Source organism: Neovison vison, chromosome 11, assembly GCF_020171115.1.
Source record: "Neovison vison isolate M4711 chromosome 11, ASM_NN_V1, whole genome shotgun sequence".
Taxonomy (NCBI): Eukaryota; Metazoa; Chordata; class Mammalia; order Carnivora; family Mustelidae; genus Neogale; species Neogale vison.
This window is the reverse complement of record NC_058101.1, coordinates 157,851,744-157,875,154: the sequence shown is the minus strand read 5'-3', so window position 1 is coordinate 157,875,154 and position 23,411 is coordinate 157,851,744. Positions and strand designations below refer to the sequence as shown.

General features: G+C 33.3%; 1 protein-coding gene across 1 annotated transcript in view; it reads left to right on the top strand.

The window, feature by feature from the left end:
• GALNTL6 (polypeptide N-acetylgalactosaminyltransferase like 6) overlaps window positions 1-23,411 on the top strand; it is a 1,226,826-nt gene that overhangs the window by 506,552 nt on the left and 696,863 nt on the right. Inside the window, exon 4 of the mRNA XM_044225096.1 lies at window positions 20,758-20,896. Coding sequence (XP_044081031.1) covers window positions 20,758-20,896 — 139 coding nt within the window. The remainder of the gene's footprint in view (window positions 1-20,757; window positions 20,897-23,411) is intronic.

Here is a 23,411-nt window from a genome sequence, read left to right as displayed (position 1 = left end):
CATAAAAATTATTGGTAATTCAAACATTAGTTGGTTAAGTTTATAAAAATTCAAGGATTTTATCAATAATAATTAAAATGACAATTTCAACTCCCTATTTGCATTTCCTTTTTCTTCATCTATTCTATTCATCATTTGATGGGGGATAAGTTTGCTTATGTACTTATTTAAAAATTCTAGAAGGCAGAGTCTATAGTTATCCTCTAATGGCCCTATGGTTGTCCTTCATGAATGTTTAAACTATTATATTTAAAACATGATATATCATAAAGTATTGAAAGATGTTGCTGTGTATATCAAGTTCTGAAAAAGATTAATGCTTCCATATACAAATGGTTTCATTGTTTCAGTGCTTTTTTTTCTTTCAACTGCTAGTTAAAATTGGAAATTCAAAATTAGGTTGATGAAGTGATAAGATTTGTAATGAAGAAAAGGTAAGACTTCTGTCCTCTAACTTTTCTCTGTCTCCTTTTGAGACTCTCATTCTTTCATTGTGCAGGGATGTTATGATCAACTACTCATCATCAGTCTTTAATTGTCTCCTGACTACACTCTAAGTGACCTTCTATAATGAGTTTCCCTTTTAAGGATCATTTCCTCCTCACATTTGAAAATATCATAGTGTTTTAATTATTATTTTCCTATTCTATGTTATCTGGTAATTATCACAATTTACCTTCTTAACTGACATTTTTTAAAAAAGATATTTTTTTCTCATATTGCATTTTTTTTCTTAATAACAAAATTGTTTTGGAAAGAACTTATATGAGAATGACGGAACTCACTGACATCTCCAAAACCTATTCTGACATCCTCAAAACTAATTGTAATTTAAACAGACCTGACAAGCTACAGCCCTGTAGGCTGGCACAAACCTGGTCCAGATTCACTCTCAAAGAGGCCTGTGCGACAAAAGCAACCTCAGCTGGCCATGAGTTATTCAGTGAAATAGAACTAAGAACCATGGACTCAGATATCCCCCATCTCTGCACAACTAAAACCTCAGTAAGTGAGTAGACATATGGTTCAGCAACTCTCTTAGAAGATAAAAAGAGTCCTGCCTTTCATAGATGCTTGAACTACTTTTGTCAAGGGAATTAGTGTCTTCTTCAGACCCCTCATTATTATCCATTATTACATGTAATGCCCCTCCATGCTTTGTGCTCACTCTCTCTCTCTCTCAAATAAATAAATAAAATCTTTTAAAAAATTAACTAAATTTTAAAAAATAAAAAATAAATTTAAAAAAAGTACTCAAAGCTTCAGATAATACTTGTCAAGTTTAGCTCTTAAATATGAATTAAATATCTGGTGATATGTGGAATAATTGAATGACTTGGAGTTAGTGTAGAATATTAGTCACCATCTCAGGGTCCTGGGATGGAGAAGTAGAGAGTCATCTTACAATTTATTCTTTGTGTTTGCCTTCTTATCTGAATAATAATGGGAAGCACTGGGTTCCTTTCCTAGGATTCAGCTTAATTTGTCACAAATTTCTTTTTTTCCATCTGGCCCTTTTTATTATTTTATCTTCTTTATTTAGGGGGAAAAAAAAAAAAAAAACTCTTGTAACTGTAGTCCTAGGGACTTAGACTTTCATCTCTGCTTTGGGACCAGTTTGCTTTAACTAGAGAGAGTAAATTTAATGAGTTCCTCTGAGATTGAGGAGTGGAGACAATTCTAATTGGAACACTATGAATTGTAACTTTCATGAGGAAAGTTTCCATTTGTATGTGGATCATACAATAGTGTCTTCTTTAAGTCGGTATGAGACAACCATATTTATCTGTGTAGATTTTGATTTAAAAGGAAAAACCAAGAGTACAGTTGACCTTTGAACAACACTGGTTTGAACTGTGTGGAACCACTTATACATGGGATTTTTTGTTTGTTTGCTTTTTCTGTATGTACAGTATGGTACTCTAAATATATTTTCTCTTCCTCATAATTTTCTTAATAACATTTTCTTTTCTCTACCTTATTGTATGAATACAGTATATAATACATATAACATACAGAATATGTGTTAATTGATTATGTATGTTATTGGTAAGGTTTCTTATCAACAGTAGGCTACTAGTAGTTAAATTTGGGGGAATCAGAAGTTAAACATGAATTTCCAACTCTGTAGAGGTTGGTGCCCATAGCCCCCACATTGTTTAAGAGTTAATTGTGTGTATCTTTTGGTGGCTAATTGTGGTAAAGAACCTAGTATGTTTTAAGTAGTTTATCCTTGCTTTCTTAGCTTTAGTTATGTTTTATATTTTAGTCAGTCAGGCAAGTAGTGTATATTGAATATCACCATGCCCTGAGTCTACCCTCAAGGATCTCATAGCCCAGCCCTACAATGAACTCCCATTTCTTCTAAAAGAGTAGCTATATGACAAAGTCATATAGTTTTTCCTTTGATATTAAAAGTACTTAAAGCTTCAGGGGCACCTGTATGGCTCAGTTGGTGAAGGGACTGACTTTGGCTCAGATCATGTTCTCCAAGTCCTGGGATGGAGACCTATGTAGGACTCCGTGCTGAGTGGAGAGTCTGCTTGTTCCTCTACCTCTGCCCTCCAGTGGCTTGTTCTCTCTCTCTCTCTCTCTCAAATAAATAAATAAAATCTTTTAAAAAAATAAAGTTTTCAAAATTAAAAAAATTAAAAATAAAATAAAATTTTTAAAAAGGACTCAAAGCTTCAGATATTTGTGAATTTCAGCTCTTGAAAGTGAATTAAATATCTGATGATGTGTGGTATTTAGAAAAAAATGAATTATTTGGAACTAGTGTAGAATATTACTTATAATAAATCTAGTCATGCCTTTTGTGTTTGTAAATAAGGAGATTGAGGGTAGAAATTTAAAACAGCCTGCCTGAATTATACCACTTTTTCCTAGGAGATCTAGATGTGTAACTCAGCCCTAGATTTTTGTCCTCAAACCCAGTATCCATTAGTGGAGTGCAGTCATGATATGCATTACTTGATTTCAGGAATTTGTTTAAAATTATATTTTTTCCTTTTTTCAATATAGTTAGTATGAAAGTACTGAGTAAACCAGAAAAGTTTAATCATTGTGGGGGACCCTATGCCCATTAGAATTATACAGCCTATATTTGCTTGTGAAAATCAAAGAGTTTATCATTATGATATTAGTTAGGGTTTCCATTTGTACAAGAGAATCTCATCAGATAATTTTGTGAACACCTGTTTTAAAATTTTAATTGTTTTATGTGTTCTGACAGATACAAAAATAGTTTTATGATCATTTTAAATGCATTTTTCTTTTCGATATATTCTTTCAGCTATTGTATTATAACTTCTCCTCTCAAACTAAATATTGATTTTATTAAAGTATGATTTTGGCAGAATTTTTTAGGCTTCTGTGTATTACAGCTTTGGATGGGACAGACAGAAGAGAAATGTACATGAAGTTCATATTTTGGGGTGAGATAAGTGTGATACCGCCTTAAATTTACAGGCAATTATTTCTCATAATGGCCCTTTTTCTTTAGGCTGTGTGACAAATTACTACATAAATCTTATAGACAAATATTTCAAGGTATAAAATTCCTATTGAATTTAACAATTTGGAGTAGTACTGCATAGTAGGAGGGAAAAAAGAGTTAAGTTGACTGTAATAATCTGGTTCATTCAGATATTGTTCCTTTGGCATCATTGTAATAATCGCAGTATGAAGAATTAGAGTTTTTTTAAGATAAAAATTATGAACAAAGTATTGAAGTGAGATGGAGAACAAAGAATCCATTTGTAATTTACAAAGTATTAAAAGACTTAGCTTTATGTTTCTGTTCTATTTGTAAAGTATGTTATCATGTCACATAATTTTTCTCAAGAAGTATCAATTTCATCATATTAAAAATGGGACACTTATCTTTCAAGGCTATTGTTAGAGTTTATGAAAAAATACATCAAAAATTTGAAAGGAGTAAAGGTTTCTCAATAAAAGATGTACTCTTATGGCTGCCAGTTTTATAGATTAAAGTCCTGGAACATTTTTTTGGCAGATTTGTTTTGTAAATGATTTGAATAATTCAGTAAACCTCATTTCCTCCATTTGTTGTCAGGGACAGGGAGAGGAAGTGGATGATGTTCTAGTTCCAGCTTTATCATTTATGAATAAGCAGTGTGGCTCTCCTCAAACTCCTCTTCCTCCTTTTCTTTCATCTCTCTCTTCTTGTTCTTGTTTGTGTTTACTCTTATCTGAGTTTTGTATCATAGCTTTGAAGTAGGTTGATTCATAACGTTTGTTAAGAAGAACATGGTTGTTAATGGTCAGTTGACCTGAAGCTGAATTGTAGTTCTGCCGGTGGTCAGGTTGGTCTAATGGTAGGTGTAGCGATAGGGTGACTGAATAATGGGTGGAGAGATGGCCGCTGTGGAAGAGGAGTGAGCTTGGAATCTTAACACTTAGAATGCAGAATTTCAGTTATTCTGCCATTTTGAAGCTTCATATCTCAATTTCATTCTTCTCCGTAGCTGGTCTAGACATGTCCAGAAAAACATGTCCTACAACACAGTCTTGTTTCTTCTCTCTTCCATGTGGAACTTGGCTGTTTCTTCCCTCTGATTTATCAGTAACCACATGCTGATCTTCTTTCCACTGTTTACAGATTTGTGCCAATCTCTTTTATGCTGACTGCTTCTCTTTCTTTCTCTTCTTTGCCCTAGGTCTCTAATCTTTTAATAGTATTTTTTTTAAAAAGACTTTATTTATGTGTTTGAGAAAGAGAGCTAGAACAATAGCAAGAGAACACAAGTAGGGTGAGGGGCAGAGGGAGAAGCAGTTTCCCCATAGAGCAGAGAGCACTGTGCAGGGGCTCCATTCCAGGACCCTGAGATCATGACCTGAGCCAAAGGCAGGTGCTTAACTAACCGACCCACCCACCCAGCCATCCCTTTTAATTGCCTTTTAACATTTTACTGTGATTTCCAGAAAGAAAGTAGAAAAAAATGTGTATGTTCAATTCACCATTTTGGTGGAAGCTTATTTATGTTCTTAAACTTAATGGGAATGTTTAACATCCTTTGAGATGATAAAAAATTGAAATGACATGCATAGAATAGCCCAGGTTTTATTCAGTCATTCAAAAATAATCACCCTTTGATATGTTCAAAGAGAAATGTTTATAAGTAAATTTACCTAATGTTTGAATGATAAATGATAAGATTTTGAGTGTCTTTTTTTTTAATTTGTTGTGAGCACTTTTTAAAAAAATTCTATAAAAACAACAAAGATCTTTAAAAAAAAATCCTTTGAGTTATAGTTGAGCTTTGTAAAAAATGTCAGCTAAAGTAAGTTGCAAAATATTGATAAAGTATGTTGAGGTTGGGGTGCCTGGGTGGCTCAGTGGGTTAAAGCCTCTGCCTTTGGCTCAGGTCATGATCCCAGAGTCCTGGCATCCAGCCCCGTATGGGGGGGGTCTCTGCTCATAGGGAGGCTGCTTCCTCCTCCCTCTCTCTCTCTCTGCCTGCCTCTCTGTCTACTTGCGATCTCTGTCTGTCAAATAAATAAATAAAATCTTAAAAAAAAAAAAGTAAGTTGAAGTACTTCAGTTGGAAAGTTTTAGTTTTAATAAAGTAAAATTTCTGTTTTGAATCTAAATTTTGACCAAATCAGTGATAGAAAGGGCTCTCTGAAAGAATTAAAGAGAAAAACACTGTAAAATGAAAATGTTTTACTAAAACTTTTTATTTCATTTTGGCCATACAGTTTGCAAAGATCTTTAATACATAGTTATTTATTTATTCGTTATCATACCTCTGTAACTTTGGCATGTTAATCCCTTTTTAAAGATTGGGTATGATTTTCCAGAAAAAGAGCTAATATAGATTATAGTTTGAAGAAAATTAAAGAAAAACAACAAAAACTCCTTGACATCTGAAAACAAATCTGTTCCTTAAGCAGAAAAAAGGAAGTTATTGAGGGCAAATGTATTGGGAGTCCACATGGAAACACTTTAGGAAAGGAATAACTTATTAGCTTTTCCAAAGAATAAGCTAACACAAGTTGCATGGTTATGTTTTATCTATGTGCATAGAGATAAAATCCACAATTTTTTAAAAACCAATTTGCAGTTCTCACTTTCAGGATGATTCAGTCAGATAACAAAATTCCTTGAGTGAGTCATGGAATTAGGACTAAACCCCAGGAGATTACATCCCAGGAAATGTATTGGGATGATAGAAAGTATTTGTTCCCTTTGTAAATAACAGCTACTTACCTAGATATAATTAATCAATTTCTTATGAAATGAAAATAATATAATAAAATATACACGAAAAACAGTAGAAAATTTTACAATAAACATAGGAAAGTATTTTGATTAATTTAAAATATAGATATTTCTGATATTGATGAATTTGAATTTAGTCATCCTTTAAAAAATGACTCTAAAGTACTTCTATATTTTATTAAAATCTCTTCACTCAAAAACTTTACTAGAATTTTATTTGCATATTTCTGGTGTCTCTGCTCTCTGTATACCACGATGGTTGGACCAATGGGAAGTTTGAGACGTGGATCACTGATAATGTTTCATGCCATTACTACAGACATGAGGGAGAGATACACTTATACTTCAGTGAGCAGGTTGAAAGGCTTTTCTAGTTCCATAGAAATGTAAATCCAATCTATTTAAAATAAGAATTACATATTGCATATAGTTCTTAGTGCAAGTCTTCCATGAGTTGCCTTCTTTTGTCCATTTGATGAACAGTCACCCCTCTCTTGATCCCACCTCCAGTATCTTGGTCCTGACCAAGAACATGCTATCTGTGGTTGTCTTATTCTTGAGTAACTATAACAAGTAACATCGTTGTCATTTTTTCATCTCTTCTAATGCATCCTCCTTTCTTTATAATCTATTGAGGAAGAAGTCACTTGTCCCTCAGCATCAGGTAAAATTTTATTATAAATGACATAAGCACTTCTAAGGCATTTGTTGTCATTTGAAATCAAAATATAATAAGATGTTGATTGTTCTTCAGAACTATTTTAAATGTGACATAGACATGTATTTACAATTCACTTAATCTAAAAACCATGATCATTTTGGGGTGCCTGTTAATGTTTAACCCAAAAATAAATTTTTTCTTGAGCTTATTCAGGATCACAAACTCTATATTTTTCTCATCATACAGTATAAATTTCAGTTGTTTCTTTAAACTGTGTACAATGCTACTAATAACACATTATAAAATTAACCATCTTTTATAAATCAGATAACTCCATTACCATGAGGAATAAATTTGTTGAAAACCTCCCAAATTTTGTCTTCATTTATTTTCTTTGCTAACCTTGTTTTTTTTTTTTTTCTTTTGCTGCTTTCATTTTATTTTGCCCTTTTACCAGTGGCCTTTTTATTTTCATTCTATTTCCTTCCACTCTCTTTGGTAGTTTTTATCTCAACTTCTCTGTATGCTTCAAATGGCATATGGAATATTTCGTGATTGTGTTGCCTCATTTTTTCAGAAGTGTTAACAATGTACAACCCATGACACTCTGACAGTTTATGATTTTACACAAAGGAAGATGCTAACAGACCAAGTCAGACACATTTGACAGTAATGTTCCATTTAGTTTGAGTCTATTAAAAAAAAAAAAAAAGTTGTCACTTTTCTGAGGAATACACTGCCTGGGAATTAAATCAAGCACTTCCCCTCAGGAAGAAGTGAGAGGAGGAAGGGAAGAGAGAAAAGGCAGAAATCCTCTAATATATAAATTATAGATCCCTTTTAGAGTTAAAATACTTATAAAATACATTTTATCATTTGTCCATAATAACTAAGAAAAATCTTATAATTATATCTATGTAAGTAGAACACACACCATTGATGAATGAAGCTAAGTAAGTTATAAAGTAATTAGGGTGTTGAGGCAAAATAGTTCTTAACATGATTCTATTGCATTGTCTACAGACAATGAAGCTTTTTGTGATAATTTAGAGAATAACTACACAATTAGGAAATAAAAACCTTTTCACAAGCCCACGCTGAAAGCTGAAAAATAATAAAACGCTAGATTTCTACGCAAACATATCTAAAATCAATTTTTAAATTTTTTCAGAGTGAGCTCATATCAACCTCAATTTGTGCACATAGATTTATGCTATCCCTACTTTAAAGATCTGTGCTCAGAATGAATATAAATACATCTTGTTATTTAACTCCTTATATGTTAAATAAAAAATACGTAAATTTTTTAAATATAAAAATTACTCATATCTCTAAATGTTAGAAAACTGTTCTTTTTTAAAGTAAAGTTTCTACAATCAGAAAATGGAGACAATATCACTACCAGTGATGACAGGTACATCATGATTACATTATCATTTATATATATATATATATCTATTTATATATGTTCTTAGAAACATCTTTCATATGTGTGTCTTTATGTTCATGTTAGCATTTTTTTTTAAATTTTATTTATTCATTTGACAGAGAGAGATCACAAGCAGGCAGAGAGGCAGGCAGAGAGAGAGAGGAGGAAGCAGGCTCCCTGCTGAGCAGAGAGCCTGATGCGGGACTCGATCCCAAGACCCTGAGATCATGACCTGAGCCGAAGGCAGCGGCTTAACCCACTGAGCCACCCAGGCACCCTCATGTTAGCATTTTTATGTAACCAAATTATGTAACCAATTTTATGTAACCAAATTCTTGTTTATTCCATGACGGTATGTGTATAGTTTTAATTTGGTCTAACTATGCCTTTCTTCTTTAATATTGTAGTGGGAAGTTTAGGCTCTTTGCATTTCCAAATATACTTTTTTAAAAAAGATTTTATTTATTTATTTAACAGAGAGAGAGAGTATAGTTAGGCAGAGCGGCAGACAGAGGGAGGGGGAGAAGCAGACTCTCCGTCAAGGAGCCTGATGTGGGGCTCAGTCCTAGTGGAAGGCAGCTGCTCAAGTGGCTGAGCTACCTAGGCACCCCTCCAAATATACTTTTAATTGAATTCTTCCATCTCACAATATACTATACCTCACTCACACATAGTACCACCACCACCAAGAAGCAAAAACTCCCAGGATTTTAATTTGGAAGGTTTTTAGGTAAATTATCAATTCATGGGGAGTTGACATCTTAAAAAACGTTGCCAAATCCAAGATCATGATGAATCACTCCAATTATTTAGTTCAACATTAGTTTTTACCAACAGTGCTTCTTACATTTTTACTAGAGTGGCCTTATGCATATTTTTTAAGATTTATTCCTAAATATTCGATACTTTCATGTGATTTTTAAAAGCTATTTTTTAAAAAATTAAGATATTATTTACCTATTTGAGAGTGAGAGAGACCATGCATATAAGCAGGGGAGAAGCAGAGGAGGAGGGAGAAGCTGGGGAGAGAAAATCTACAGTTTCTTGACAGTACCCCACTTGGTCTGGATCTCAGAACCCCGAGATCATGACCTGAGCCAGTTGGATGCTTAACTGACTGAGCCACCCAGGCACCCTTATTTTAAAATTTTCATTTCAGGTTTGTTGCTTGTAAATAGAGTTGATTATATATTGATATTTATCAGTCACAATTTTGACAAATTAATTTATCAATTGTTATAGGTTTTAAATTTTTTTGGATTTTTTTTTTGTATACATTTAATGCCACTTAAAATAATATTAGCTTTCATTCTTCTTTTACAGTCTTTATATCTTTTCTTTCGTCTTCATGACTCATTTCACTTGATAGGCCCAATGGATAGTGTCAATTTATATACAGGTAGTGATGCTTGAGATTAGTGTTGTGTTTCCAATCTCAGGGGGAAGTATTCACTATTTCGCCAAGATATTTGTTTGCTGAATTTTTATTGTGAATACCCTTTGTCATGTAAAAAAAGTTCCCTTCTATTTTAAGCTACTGAAAATTTCCATTATAAGTAGGTTGTTGAGTTTTATCAAATGATTTTTTTTACCTGTACTGAGATAGTAATATGACTTATCTCTTTTATTCTGTTAATGTGAATTATATTGGTTGATTGTGAATATTAAGCCAACATTGCATTTCTAGAATAAATCCCAGTTGATCATGATATAATGTCTTTTAAAATATTTATAGATTCATTGTGCTGTTTTCGTTAAAGATTTTTTCCATTTATACTCATGAGAGACATAGGTCTAATATATTCATTTCTTATAATGTCCTTGCCTGGTTTTGATATCAGGTTCACACCAGTGTCATATGAACTTTCTCTAATTTCTAAAATATTTGTGTAAAAATGATACCATTTCTCATTTTAATGTTTAGAAAGTTCATCAGTGAATCCAGATGGGCCTGGATTTTTCAAAATTTTTTAGTCATAATGCCTACAAGTTCAGTCCAGTTTGTTGTAAATAGAAAAAAATTCCTCCTTTCTCATGGCTATATAATAATCTATTGTGTATGCTAAGTGAAGGAAGTCAGACAGCGAAGGACAAATATGGGTTAATATCACTCACATATGGAATCTAAAAACACCAAACTAATAGAAACAGAGAGTAGAATGGGATTGCTAGGGCCTGGGCGGGGGAGGAGGAATTAGGGAAGTGGGGAGATTTTGATCAAAAGGTATGAACTTCCAGTTATACGATTAATAACTTCTAGGGATCTCATATACAGCATGGTGATTACAGCTGATATTGTATTCTGTATTTGAAAGTTGCTGAACATTCTCACTACAAAAAGAAAAAGTGATGAAGGTGTTTGCTAATGAGACGGTAATAGTAATTTCTCATTATGGGAAGTATATAAAATCAACATATTTTACACATAAACTTACAGAATGCTATGTGTTAATTATACCTTAATAAATTTGGGAAAAGCACTTAAAAAGATGAAATGTGCTTTCATTTGTTCAATAAATATTTAACGTAAATTTAAGGAGAGAAAAATTTTTTAAACAGATGCAGGACTATGGTAATAAGTGTTTTCTTACTAAATTCTGGTAAGTTTCTTTTAAAGAATTAATCTTTATCATTTAAATTTTGCTATTTCTTTTCTAAATGTCTCATTTGTTGTATAATCTTTAATTCATTATTTTCTGCTTTTTGGTAACAGATTATTTTTAATTTTATTTTTTCCTTATTATTTTATTTTTGTTTTATTATTTTTATCTTATTAGATTTTGTGTTATACATTATTCGGTGATTTTTTGTTGTTGTTACCCTAGAGTTATCAGTATGGATTACTGACTTACTATACTTCACTTTGATTAGGACTTTTATCATATCCAGAATAATATGAAACCAATAATTTACTACCTTTCCAGCTATGTCTTTTATTGCTCCATCTACGAACACCACATTCCAACCATACCAAACCAGAGTTGGAATTCCTAATTACCACCTCTGTATATCATGCCCATGGCTCTTCTTTCTGCCTGCTTAACTGCTGCTGAAAGATCCCATATCATTGAGATACATCCTCTATCCTTCTCATAGTACAAAGTGCATTAATTCATTTCAACATTTATTCACTTCACAGGTATTTAGGGGGACAAATCATGTGATAAGTACTATGCTAATGTTTCCTGACCCTAAGTTATCAAAATACATCCTATCCCTCAATGATCTTACAGATTATTACATTTTTATTTTAAATCACAATGATGTTTTTACTTCCTTCTCTTACACATGATGTCAAAGGTATTCCATTTAATCCCTACCTCAGAATAGATGTTTAATATTGCAGTTTTGAATAAATAAATGAATATCTTTATTCCCATTGGGTAATAAGCCCAAATCTTTATCACTTTATTATTTATATACCACTTAAAATATTTATTGAGTGTCTGCTATGTGCCAGATACTCTACTATGTTCTGGGGACACTATAGGGAACAGAAAAATTCCCTGTTTTCATGGAGATTATATCCAAATGAGGAGATAGTCAATTAATATATTTTAGAATTAATAGTCACTTAATAAATTTAGAATAGTAATTTATGGTAGAAAAGCAATGCATGGTAAAAAAAAATATATTGATTTGGGAAACAGGGCAAGGAGTGCTGGTATACTGATTTAAGATGGGTTGGTTGATTAAGAAAAATCTCTCCAAGAAAATTATATTTGAGCAAAGGCCTGACTATATTAATTCTTTTTTTTAAATTTAATTTTATTTTTTCTGTGTTCCAAGATTCATTGTTTATGCACCACACCCAGTGCTCCCTGCAATACGTGCCCTCCTTAATATCCACCACCAGACTCACCTAACCCACCGCCCCCACTCCCCTCCCCTCCAAAACCCTCAGTTTGTTTCTTAGAGTCCACAGTCTCTCATGGTTCCTTAATTCTTGAGTGTCCTCAAGCCCCTCAGGAAAAGTGTTAAAACACTTTTCTTTTGTTACTGTTATACTTTAATTACTTCTAAGAAAAAGCTTAAGTACCCTAAACTGTCACTAGAATTTCTTGTCCTCTGACAAAAACCTACTTTATCTCTCAGTATTTTATTTTATGAGATCTCAATCTATTCATATAGGTTTATTAATTATTTTCCAAAAGCATGTTTTAAAATTTGCACCTGTACAAATTCATTTATTTCAATTCTTATATAGTCTTCCCAGCCCCAGACCTCTTGAAACAGTGTAAATCTTCCTCCATCCTTCAAGTTTGAGCTATAAAAACTTCCTCTTTTTATTTGGAGTTTCCAAGCCATATAGACTTCCTCAGTTTGCCACAGTTTTGAAATTCTTATAGGGTTTATTGTTCAATTCAATCACTTCCACAAATACCACACTTCCTTTTCACAATAAATTATTTTATAGTTTCACTCTGACTTAGACTGTTTGGGTGTATAACAAAATACCATAGACTTGGTGGCTCATAAACAACAGAATTATATTTCTCACAGTTCAGGAGGCTGGAAAGTCCAAAATTAAGACCCCAGTAAATTTCTTATCTGGAGAGTGCATAGCTCATAGAGGACCATCTTCTTGCTGTGTCCTCACAAGGTGAAAGGGCAAGGAAGCTCTCTGGATCTCTTTTATAAGAACACTAATCCCATTCACTAGTCCTAATCTCACAGACAGATTGCCTCTTCCCAAAGGCCTCACTCCAAACCCTCACATCTGGTATTAGGATTTCAACATGAGACTTTTGTGGGGACACAGACGTTCAGTTCCTAGGAGACCATATCTTACTAGTCAGAGTCTATTTCTAGCTTTTTCAGGCCTGGGGTCATATTATACACATTTTCCCTTTCCACATCCAGTGATGCATATAGTGGATACTCAGTAAACATTAAAAAAAATAATAAGACCAATCTATATGTATGCCAGATTAAATAAAATGTCATTTCATCTGGAGGGTAAATACCAGGTGCACTATGAGACTAACCTAATTTGCATATTAAATTCTACTATATGCCTTGAATACATAGGATCAGATATATATATATATATAGATATATAGATATATAAAATGGAATTTTTCTCTTTAGTAACTATACATGTAGATATAGTATTGATTTTTTATATCTGATTCTTTAAATAATCTCACACCTTTCATACTATTTCATAGATTTTATTTTTATGTATTTGTTTTCTTATTTATTTATTTATTTCAGGTTGGGGGAGCAAAAGGGGGGGGAGAGGAACAGAGTCTGTGCTGAGTGCAGAGCCAGAGGCAGGACTTGATTTCATGACCCTGAAGATCATGACCAAGCCAAAACCCAGTGGGACTGAACCAACTGAGCCACCCAACTTCTCATTTTTATACTATTTTATTTACTTATTTTGTATTATGTTAGTCACCATACAGTACATCATTAGTTTTTGATGTAGTGTTCCATGATTCATTATTTGTGTATAACACCCAGTGCTCGGGCGCCTGGGTGACTCAGTGGGTTGGGCCGCTGCCTTCGGCTCAGGTCATGATCTCGGGGTCCTGGGATCGAGTCCCGCATCGGGCTCTCTGCTTGGCGGGGAGCCTGCTTCCTCCTCCTTCTCTCTCTGCCTGCCTCTCTGCCTACTTGTAATCTCTCTCTGTCAAATAAATAAATAAATAAATAATCTTTAAAAAAAAAAAAAAAAAAAACACCCAGTGCTCCACGCAATATGTACTAATACCCATCTCTGGCTAACACATTCCCTCACCCCCATTCCTCCAAAACCCTCGGTTTGTTTCCTGGAGTCCATAGTCTCTCATGGTCCATTTCCCTCTCTGGTTTCCCCTCATTAATTTTTCCCTTCCTTTTCCTAATATTCGCTGTGCTATTCCTTATGTTCCACAAATAAATGAAACCCTATGATAATTTACTTTATCTGCTTGACTTATTACACTCAGCATAATCTCCTCCAGTTCCATCCACGCTGATGCAAATTTGGGTATTTATACTTTCTGATGGCTGAGTAACATTCCATTGTATACATGGACCATATCCTCTCATAAAGTTAAAAATAGAGCTACCTATCACCCAGCAATTGCAATACTGGGTATTTAAACCCCAAAGATACAGATGTAGTGAAAAGAAGGGCCACGTGCACCCGGGTGTTCATAGTAGCAATATCTACAACAGCCAAACTATGGGAAGAGGTGAGATGCCCTTCAGCATAAAGAAGATGTGGTCGATATATACTATTTTAAACATAGCAGACAGTATACTATTTTTTACATTTCAAGTAAAGGCCTAATTTGAATTTACAGTCAATAATAGTAAGGCATATCAGAATTTTTAAAATGTTAAACAGGTAAATCTGTAGGCTAATAATCACTCAAATCACCTTTGAATAATAAATCATTTTTCAACATATACCTATTTTTGTTGCTTTGCTTAGAGATTTTTGTTTTCTTGTTTTATAGAAGAAATCTTAAACCATATGAGATGTGACAGTCCCTGAGGCTTTACATATTAAAACTTAAGATGAGTTTGTAGCATTTGCAGTAAAAACTGCGGGCTCTGTGCATAAGAACATAAAATTTTAAAACCTATTCTCACAACTGCAATGAAGGAATTTCTAGTATGCCATCATTGGTGACTCACAAGTTTTGTTTTATAACTCTAGAGTATCACTTATTCATTTGAAAAGCCTTGTCTCAGGAGACTTATCTGTCTGAAAACTAAATTGCTGTACAGAGAAAACAAATTTCCCTTTGACTGGCAGGTGTTTTAATGAATGTGTAGCTTTAAAATTTATATTTGTAGTCTTAAAGTGGCTGAATCTAAAAGTTGAGCACTAAAATCTCTCTACAAAAATTACTGAAAAGAAGCCTGGCTGCATGTATACATTTCACTTAGGGCATATAAATTAAAAAATAAAAAATTATTAAAGAAAATAAAGACTACTATGCACTATGATTTTCTTATTAAATAAGATTTATAGAGTGTCTGTAAATCCAGTTCATGCTAGAGAATATATAAGGTCAAAAGACATTATCTAGTATTTGGCCATTTAGTGGAGAGAGATTTAGATATTTTAAGAGTTCAGATCTTTTAAAAAATTAGCTAATTGCTGATTGTGGAAATCCATATTGAAAATGATATCCTTTCTTTTGCTTACTTATATGTAACATGGGTAGAACAATGTTTATTTTGTAATGTTGAGTTAGAAAATGTTCATAAAATGATTTAACATAGTACTTTGTCCCAGTGTATGCTCTATAGTTAGGTGTTAAATAAAGGAAATTTCTCACTGATTTATTTATTTCCCTTTTAGGTTAAAAAAGCAGCTGACAGTTTATCCTAAGAAATAACAGAAAAACAGAAAAGATCCAGTGTTTTCTTTTTTATGCCCAAAAGGAAACACTTAAAAATTTTTGGTTCTCTCCCTTAAAATTGGAGAGATTTTCAGTCTGCTTCTTGAGCATATAATTCCTTTCCACAGCTGTTTGATCTTGGCTGTCACTGCTACTGAGGTTAATGTCATTAGGGCAGAAGCTAAAAGATTTAAAAAAAAAAAAAAGGAGGCTTTCACTTTTATTTGAGGGATTACTGATTGATATAGAAGCCAAATTTCCTAACAAACAAACAAACAAAATATTTCAGTGATTACAAACAACATATTGCTAAATCAAAGGTTAATCTGGTGAAAATATTTTAAAAAAACCATAAAATTTGAAAGAGAATTTGGTAAACTTTCATATTCTATTCATGAAAAACTACCTTTATTTAAAAGGCACTAGAAGTATTCTTTCTTAACATGATAGGCTGTAACCACGTATACTCACACACATGCACGCACACACAAACACACACACACTCACAGAATCATGTAAAATCACATTAAAGTCATTACCCTAGTAAGCACTTGTTGACACCGGTATTATTTATTGTTGACTATAGAATTAAATAAATCTGAAAGTGGTACGCATGAAGAAAGGAGAAAGAGGGGAGAATAAATATTATTATTTAGGGGCACCTGGATAGCTGAGTTAGCTAAATGTCAGATTCATGATTTCTGCTCAGGCCATGATTTGGGGGTCCAAGAATGGAGATCTGCATAGGGCTCCACACTCAGTGAGGAGTCTGTTTGAGGTTTCTCTCTCTGCCACTCCCCTGGCTCTTGCTCTCTGTCTTTTTCTCTCTTTAAAATAAATAAATAAATAAATAAATCTTTAAGAAAAATAAATTATTATTTGAAATAAAATGATGTGTACTTTGAAACACCCAGGACAGATAGATAGATAGATAGATGTGTATATAAATGGAAAAAGTTTAGTAAAGTAACTGGTTAACAATTAAGTATAAAAATTAATAACTTTAGTGTGTACTATTTAGAAAATAAAATAGAAGAAAAATGATACTTTTAGTACAGTGGAAAAAAAACACATACCTAGAAAAACTTAAGGAAAAAGATCTGAACTAAAAAAAAAATTGTGTGAAATTCCACTAAAATCCAAGGAAAAAAGCTATGAAAAATTATTAATATACATATTATAAATATATTATATTATAAATATAATCATAATAATAATGTAAATATTATTTCCCTAAGGAAGAACTGATAAATTCAATTTAACTTCAAAACAAAATCCAAAATAACCATTTTATTAAATAGTAAAATGAGTCTAAAGTTCACATAGAAAAATAATCATGTGATATTGTTCTGAAAAAGAATATGGTGAGTGAGAAGTGGCCCTGCCAAATATTAAAACGTGCTGTCGCCAGTGTTCTAATGTAAAAATTGACAGATAAATTGGAAGGGGAGGTGAACCATGAGAGACTATGGACTCTGAAAAACAATCTGAGGGGTTTGAAGTGGCGGGGGGGTGGGAGGTTGGGATACCAGGTGGTGGGTATTATAGAGGGCACGGCTTGCATGGAGCACTGGGTGTGGTGAAAAAAATAATGAATACTGTTTTTCTGAAAATAAATAAATTGGAAAAAAATTGACAGAAAAAAGAAACATTATGGAAGTCCCCAAATATGCCAATATGTCTGAAATTTTGTATGTGGCATTTTAAAACAAGAAAGGAGAAGACAAAATATTTATTAAATGTAGTCACTATGGCTACCTATTTGTGAGTAATTGAATGTGATATTTTCTTCTTTTTTCTCACAAGTTTCAGATGGTTCAAAATTTTGATGGACAAAACGAAAATAAAATGTTAGTAAAACTCTGAATTCATGAATGAATTAAATAATATTGCAGGGCACCTGGGTGGCTCAGTTGGTTAAGTGTCTGCCTTCTAGTCAGGTCATGATCCTGGAGTACCAGGATGGAGCCCCTCATTGGGCTCCCTGTTCAGCAGGGAATCTGCTTCTTCCCCATCCCCTCTCCCCCCTCATGCTCTCTCTCTCTCAAATAAATAAAATTTTTAAAAAATACATACATACATAAATACATAAATTAAAATTTAAAAATTAATATTGGGAAAGGAAAGGGCTTATTCATAAATATAATAGGTAAATAAACTATGAAAGAAAAAAAAAATCAGGATGGGAAAAATCTTCAATTAGATTTATTTTGATCCACTCTGACAATTTCTTTCTTTTAATTGGTGCCTTAAGACCACTGACATTTCAAGTGATTATTTATACATTTTGATTAATATCTACCATATTCATTACTATTTTCTATTTGCTGTTCTTATTCCTTGTTCCATTTTTGTCTTCCACTTTTTTTCTGTCTTTTGCAGTCTTTAATTGAGTATTTTACAGGATTCCATTTTTCTCTCTTAGTATATAAGTTCATTTGAGATATATATATATATATATCTGTATATAATGTAATCCATTGTTGGTACTCTATTTTGAACAAATTGCTATGTTATATCAATTAAGATTAAGAAAAGTAAAAAGTATTTTTTTTTATTTTATCTTCACTTATTCCTCCATGATGTTTTTCTTTTCTTTATGTAGATCTAAATTTTTCATCTGTATCACTTTTCCTTTTTGAAAACATATCTTACAATATAAATCTACCTGTGGCAACAAATTCTTCAATTTTTGTTTGAGAAAGTCTTTATTTCTCCTTTACTTTTGAAGGACAATCCCACAGCATGAAGAATTCCAAGTTGATCTTTTTTTTCTTTCAATTGTAAATATTTCATTTCACTCTCTTCTTGCTTACATGGTTTCAGAAGTAAAGTTAGGTATAGTTCTTGTTTTTGTTCCTGTATAGTATATGGTGGTTTTTTTCCCACTGATTTCTTTTAAGATTTTGTCTTTAGCTTTGATTTTTTTATAATTTGAAAATGATATGCCTAGGGGTAGTTTGTAATTTTGTTTTGTTTTGTTTTGTTTTGGCATTTGTCCTCTTCTGGTGTTCTCTAATCTTCTGTGGGTTTTCTCTCTGACATTAATTTGGGGAAAGTCTCAGTCATTGTTGTTTCCTATATATCTTCTATTCCTTTCTCTTTTTCTTCCCCTTCTGTTATTTCCATTATACCTGTTATACCTCTTAAAGTTGTTATACAATCCCTGGATATTATGTTCAGTTTTTTCAGTCATTGTTCTGTTTGCCTTTTTGTTTTAGAGGATGATATTAATATATCCTCAAGCTCAGAGATTATTTTCTCAAGTGTGCCCGGTCTACTAATAAGCCCATCAAAGGCGTTCTTCATTTCTGTTATGTTTTTTTAATCACTAGGGCTTCTTTTTTATTCTTTCATAGAATTTCCACCCCTCTGTTTGCATTGTCCATCTGCTATTGTATACTATATACTTCAACCTTAGCATATGAATCATATTTGCTTTAAATTCCCTGTCTGATTAACTCTAACATCTCTGCCATGGCTGGTTCTGATGTTCATTCTCTCTTCAAATTGTGTTTTTTTTGTCTTTTGCTATGTCTTGTAATTTTTTTTTCTGGTAGATAGATATAATGTTTTGGGTAAAGGAATTATTGTAAATAGGCTGTTTATAATGTGATGATGAGGTATGGCAGGGAGAGGAGGTGTTCAATAGTCTTATGATTAGGTCTCGGTCTTAATTGAGTTTCTGCCTCTGGATTGTGACTCCTCTTTGGTAGGAAAAGATGGTTAGAGTAGGCTGGAGTTGGGTATTTCCCTTCCTCCAGGTTAGTTGGGCTCTGGTAATACCCCAGCCCTGGAGCTTTTAACTCTCAGACTTCACTAAGGCTCCAGCAATTTGACAATTATTTTTAAGATTTCCTCTCTAGGCACTGATTTCTAAGAGGTTTGCACTTCTGAGTGCCTGCCCTGGTAAGCCTCAATTCCCTATATTCACCTGTTTGTTTCTGTTTTGGGGACTTCAGTTTGCCCTATGTCCTTTCTTCCTGTGGGATAAGAAGAGCTGTTGATTTTTTAGTCTGTTCACCTTGGTACTTGTTGTTAGGATAGAGTGGTAACTTCCAAACTCCTCGCATTCAGAACTGGAAACCAGAAGTCTTAAATCAGATTTAAGTAAAGTAAACTTAGAAAATGTTTAGACTATATGTAATTAACAAAGCTTTAATAAACACAATATAAAAATTGTTTTACAGTTGGTTAAGCACCTGCCTTCGGTTCAGGTCATGATTCCAGAATCCTGGGATCGAGCCCCACGTCAGGCTCTCTGTTCAGCAGGGGGTGTGCTTCTTCCTCTCCCTCTGCCCCTATTCATGCTCTCCTCTCTCTCTCTTTCTAGCTCACTCTTTCTCTCAAATAAATAAATAAAATCTTTTAAAATAAATAAATAAAAGAAAATTTTAAAAAACACCTCCGTATATGAAGTTATTAATTTTTAAGTAATCGAGAGAAAGTAAGCCAAAGTAAGAATAATATATATTTCATAAGTAAATGTCAAAATATTATCCAATGCTTCTGAAGATGTGTGAAAACTATCATAAGCTACTCTACAGATATTCAAGATTCTATTTGTAGGAATTATCCTTCCTCTTCCAAAAATACATTACTAGTAATATACAAACAAAGATGTTCATTTTAACATTGTTTTTAATAGGAAGAATTAGAAATAATGTGAAAGTATATCTTTTGTGGAATGGTGTATTAAATTGGGATACAATGAACTAATATCAACCATTGGAAGTAAATGAAAATATGGCTTTTTTATATAATTAAGTTGGATAAAATCCAATTATAAAGCAATGTATATATCACAAACTTCATACAAATGTTACAAAACATACAGTTAAAATCTTCACAGTGGTTCTCTCCGGAAGATGATTATACTTCCACTTCTGTGTTGTTTGCTTTTTATCATGAGCATATCTCTTTTTCCTAAATAAAATAGTATGTTATAATAAAAGGCCTTCCATAGAGCATAGTAACGGGTGACTAAAGAAGTACACATGTTTCATTCTTATTGTGTGTTCTAGAAGATTAAGTGGTTCTTGTAGAGAGGATAATCCCATTTTGTTTTTCTTACTAGGGAAAGGTGAGCATGGGAAACCTTACCCTCTCACTGAAGAGGACCATGATGACTCAGCTTACAGGGAAAATGGTTTCAATATTTTTGTCAGCAACAATATTGCTCTAGAGCGGTCCCTGCCAGATATTCGCCACGCTAAGTGAGTATCAGCAAGCCCCATATGCAGTATGGCTTTCTTTTGTTTTTTGTTTTTTAATTATATTTCATGTGTATCACAGTGAGATACATAACTGTAAATTTTGCCATAATAATTTTACAAAATCACATTTGTATATCATAATCTTCAATATTTAAATTTAAATTCAAGTAATTTTTTAAAGCTAGAAGAGAGTAAGTACCCACTTTCTAAAAATTCACATTTTCATTGAGTTGCCTGTATTATCTCCATTTAAAATACAGTGTTTTAAGATATTATCCATATATTTACCTTTTATCATGTAGGTGGTAAAGCAAAAATTTTTTCTGTGATCAGCATTGTCAGAACTGTCCACATTTGTGCCACTTCATTTTCACTCCAGCCATATTCAGTACCATTGTTGCTACGTCTTGCATAAAACATGCCTACAATAAATGCATCTGTAATCCAAAGGTTATGGCTGGCTGCTCAATTTCAGGTCACTTTATGAACTGTTTGTAGCTTATCAATTAACAGTGAGTTCAGTTTTTACTAACCCATAACTAAACATTATGGTACAAAAGGAAGTAAGAATGATACCATATAAAGTTTCCTGAAATCCCACACCTACCTACTCCTATCATTGCTTACTGTCCTTTTTTTCTAGTCTGTTTGGTTTTCTTGTTACCATATACAATGCCAAAAGCATGCCAAGAACAAACAATGTGATCAGAATTTGGAGTTCGTGAAATTGCCTTACATATTTGATAAAGCTATCCAACTATATTAATATGTTTACCCCTGCCTTCACTTCAGTCTCCCTTTGGAAGCACTGGTGTGAGAGAAAGAAAATCAGAGAAAATAAAACAAGGGCAGGGCTCCTGGGTGCCTCAACTGGTTGAAGTTCTGACTCTGGATTTCAATTCAGGTCATGATCTTGGGGTCCTGGGATCTAGTTCCCGTGTTGGGCTCTGTACTCAGCAGGGAGTCTACTTGAGATTCTCTCTCTCCCTCTCCCTCTGCTCCTCTCCTCCTGCTCTCTCTCTCTAATAAATACATAAATCTTTTTTAAAAAGGGCGATAATGAAAATAGAGGTAGGACTCTAAATCAAACCAGTAATGTACAATAAAACTCTCAATTTTGTGCAAAAATAATTAACCCTTTCCAAAAAAACCAGTAAGTATGGTTTGGGGGATCAGTTTTTAGTTGCCATATTGTGTTTTTATAAATTTATTTTAAAATATAAAAGAATTACTGGTTTCTTTCTCATGGTTTATATGAATTTGCATTTCCCAATATAGTTAAGCAGAGGATTAATGTGAAGAACAAATCAATTTTTCCCTAAACTGAATGCTTTATATATTGGTCTAGGCCTTCTAGCTAGCCAAATTATTCCCAGGTTACCTGAAATTATCTACAGTAATTCCCACTGACCGAGAACATTTCTAGTTATGAGAAATTTTAATACCTAATTGCACACCATCAAAGATGCATTAAATTGCATTGTTGGCATAATAAATGTGCTCAGAGAATAATTTCCATCCACCTCCTCCCCCACCCCCACACTTCCAATCTTTTAATGTGTATTCAAGTGGAAAGAATTGCGGATGGAAACAGTGCAGAAAATCACTGAAGTCAAAAGAAGGCTGATATTCCCATTCTTCTCAGAGTGTATTTTTAGCATAACTACCACCTTTTGAGAAAAGATAGTCTTAGGCAAAAATGGAAAAGAAAATGGAAAATGGAGAGGAAAATATTTTGAAACTTTTATTAGAGTTATTGAGTTTACAGTATCAGAGGGCATTATTCAAAATCTTAGGGGAGATAAAAATATGGTCACAAACCATATTTTATTTATTTACTGAAGCTGGATACCTAGTGGGACACTCACCTAGTAAAATGACACCAAAATAGAAAAAAAAAAAAAGCTTTAAGATTTTATATATTTATTTGAGAAAGAGCGTAAGCTAGGGGAGGAGCAGAAGGAGAGGGAGAAGCAAACTCCCAGCTAAGCAGGGAGCCCAACGCAGAGTTCTATCCCAGGACCCCAGGATCATGACCTGAGCCATAAGCAGATGCCTAACAGACCAAGCCACCCAGGCATCCTTAGGGGGTAAAAACAAAAAACAAAAAACAAAAAAAACCTTTTAGAACATTGGAGGTGGATGACTGCAAAGAATTAAGTGCAGGACTACTAGGAGTGAGAGTTTACCCTGGTTAGTCTAGTATCTGACTCTCAGAGATGCAGGAAGAGAGATTCAAGGCAGGCCTCATTTTGTCAAGGTTCCACCTGTAGGAAACCGAAAGCCTAAAACAAAGAAATCTTCCAGGGATCTCGCTGTTTAAAGTCTAATGCAATTGACCTCATTTGTACTTCTCAAAATGCAGGCACAGGTAATCACAAAAGCATGTAGCTCTGTGTAAATGGTTCTTGAAATTATGAAAGCAAACGGACAAAATCTCCAGCCAGTAATATGCATTTAACTAGGCTGCAGGTAATTGACCAGAGCTTGTTTATATTGGCAGAATCTGTGGAAG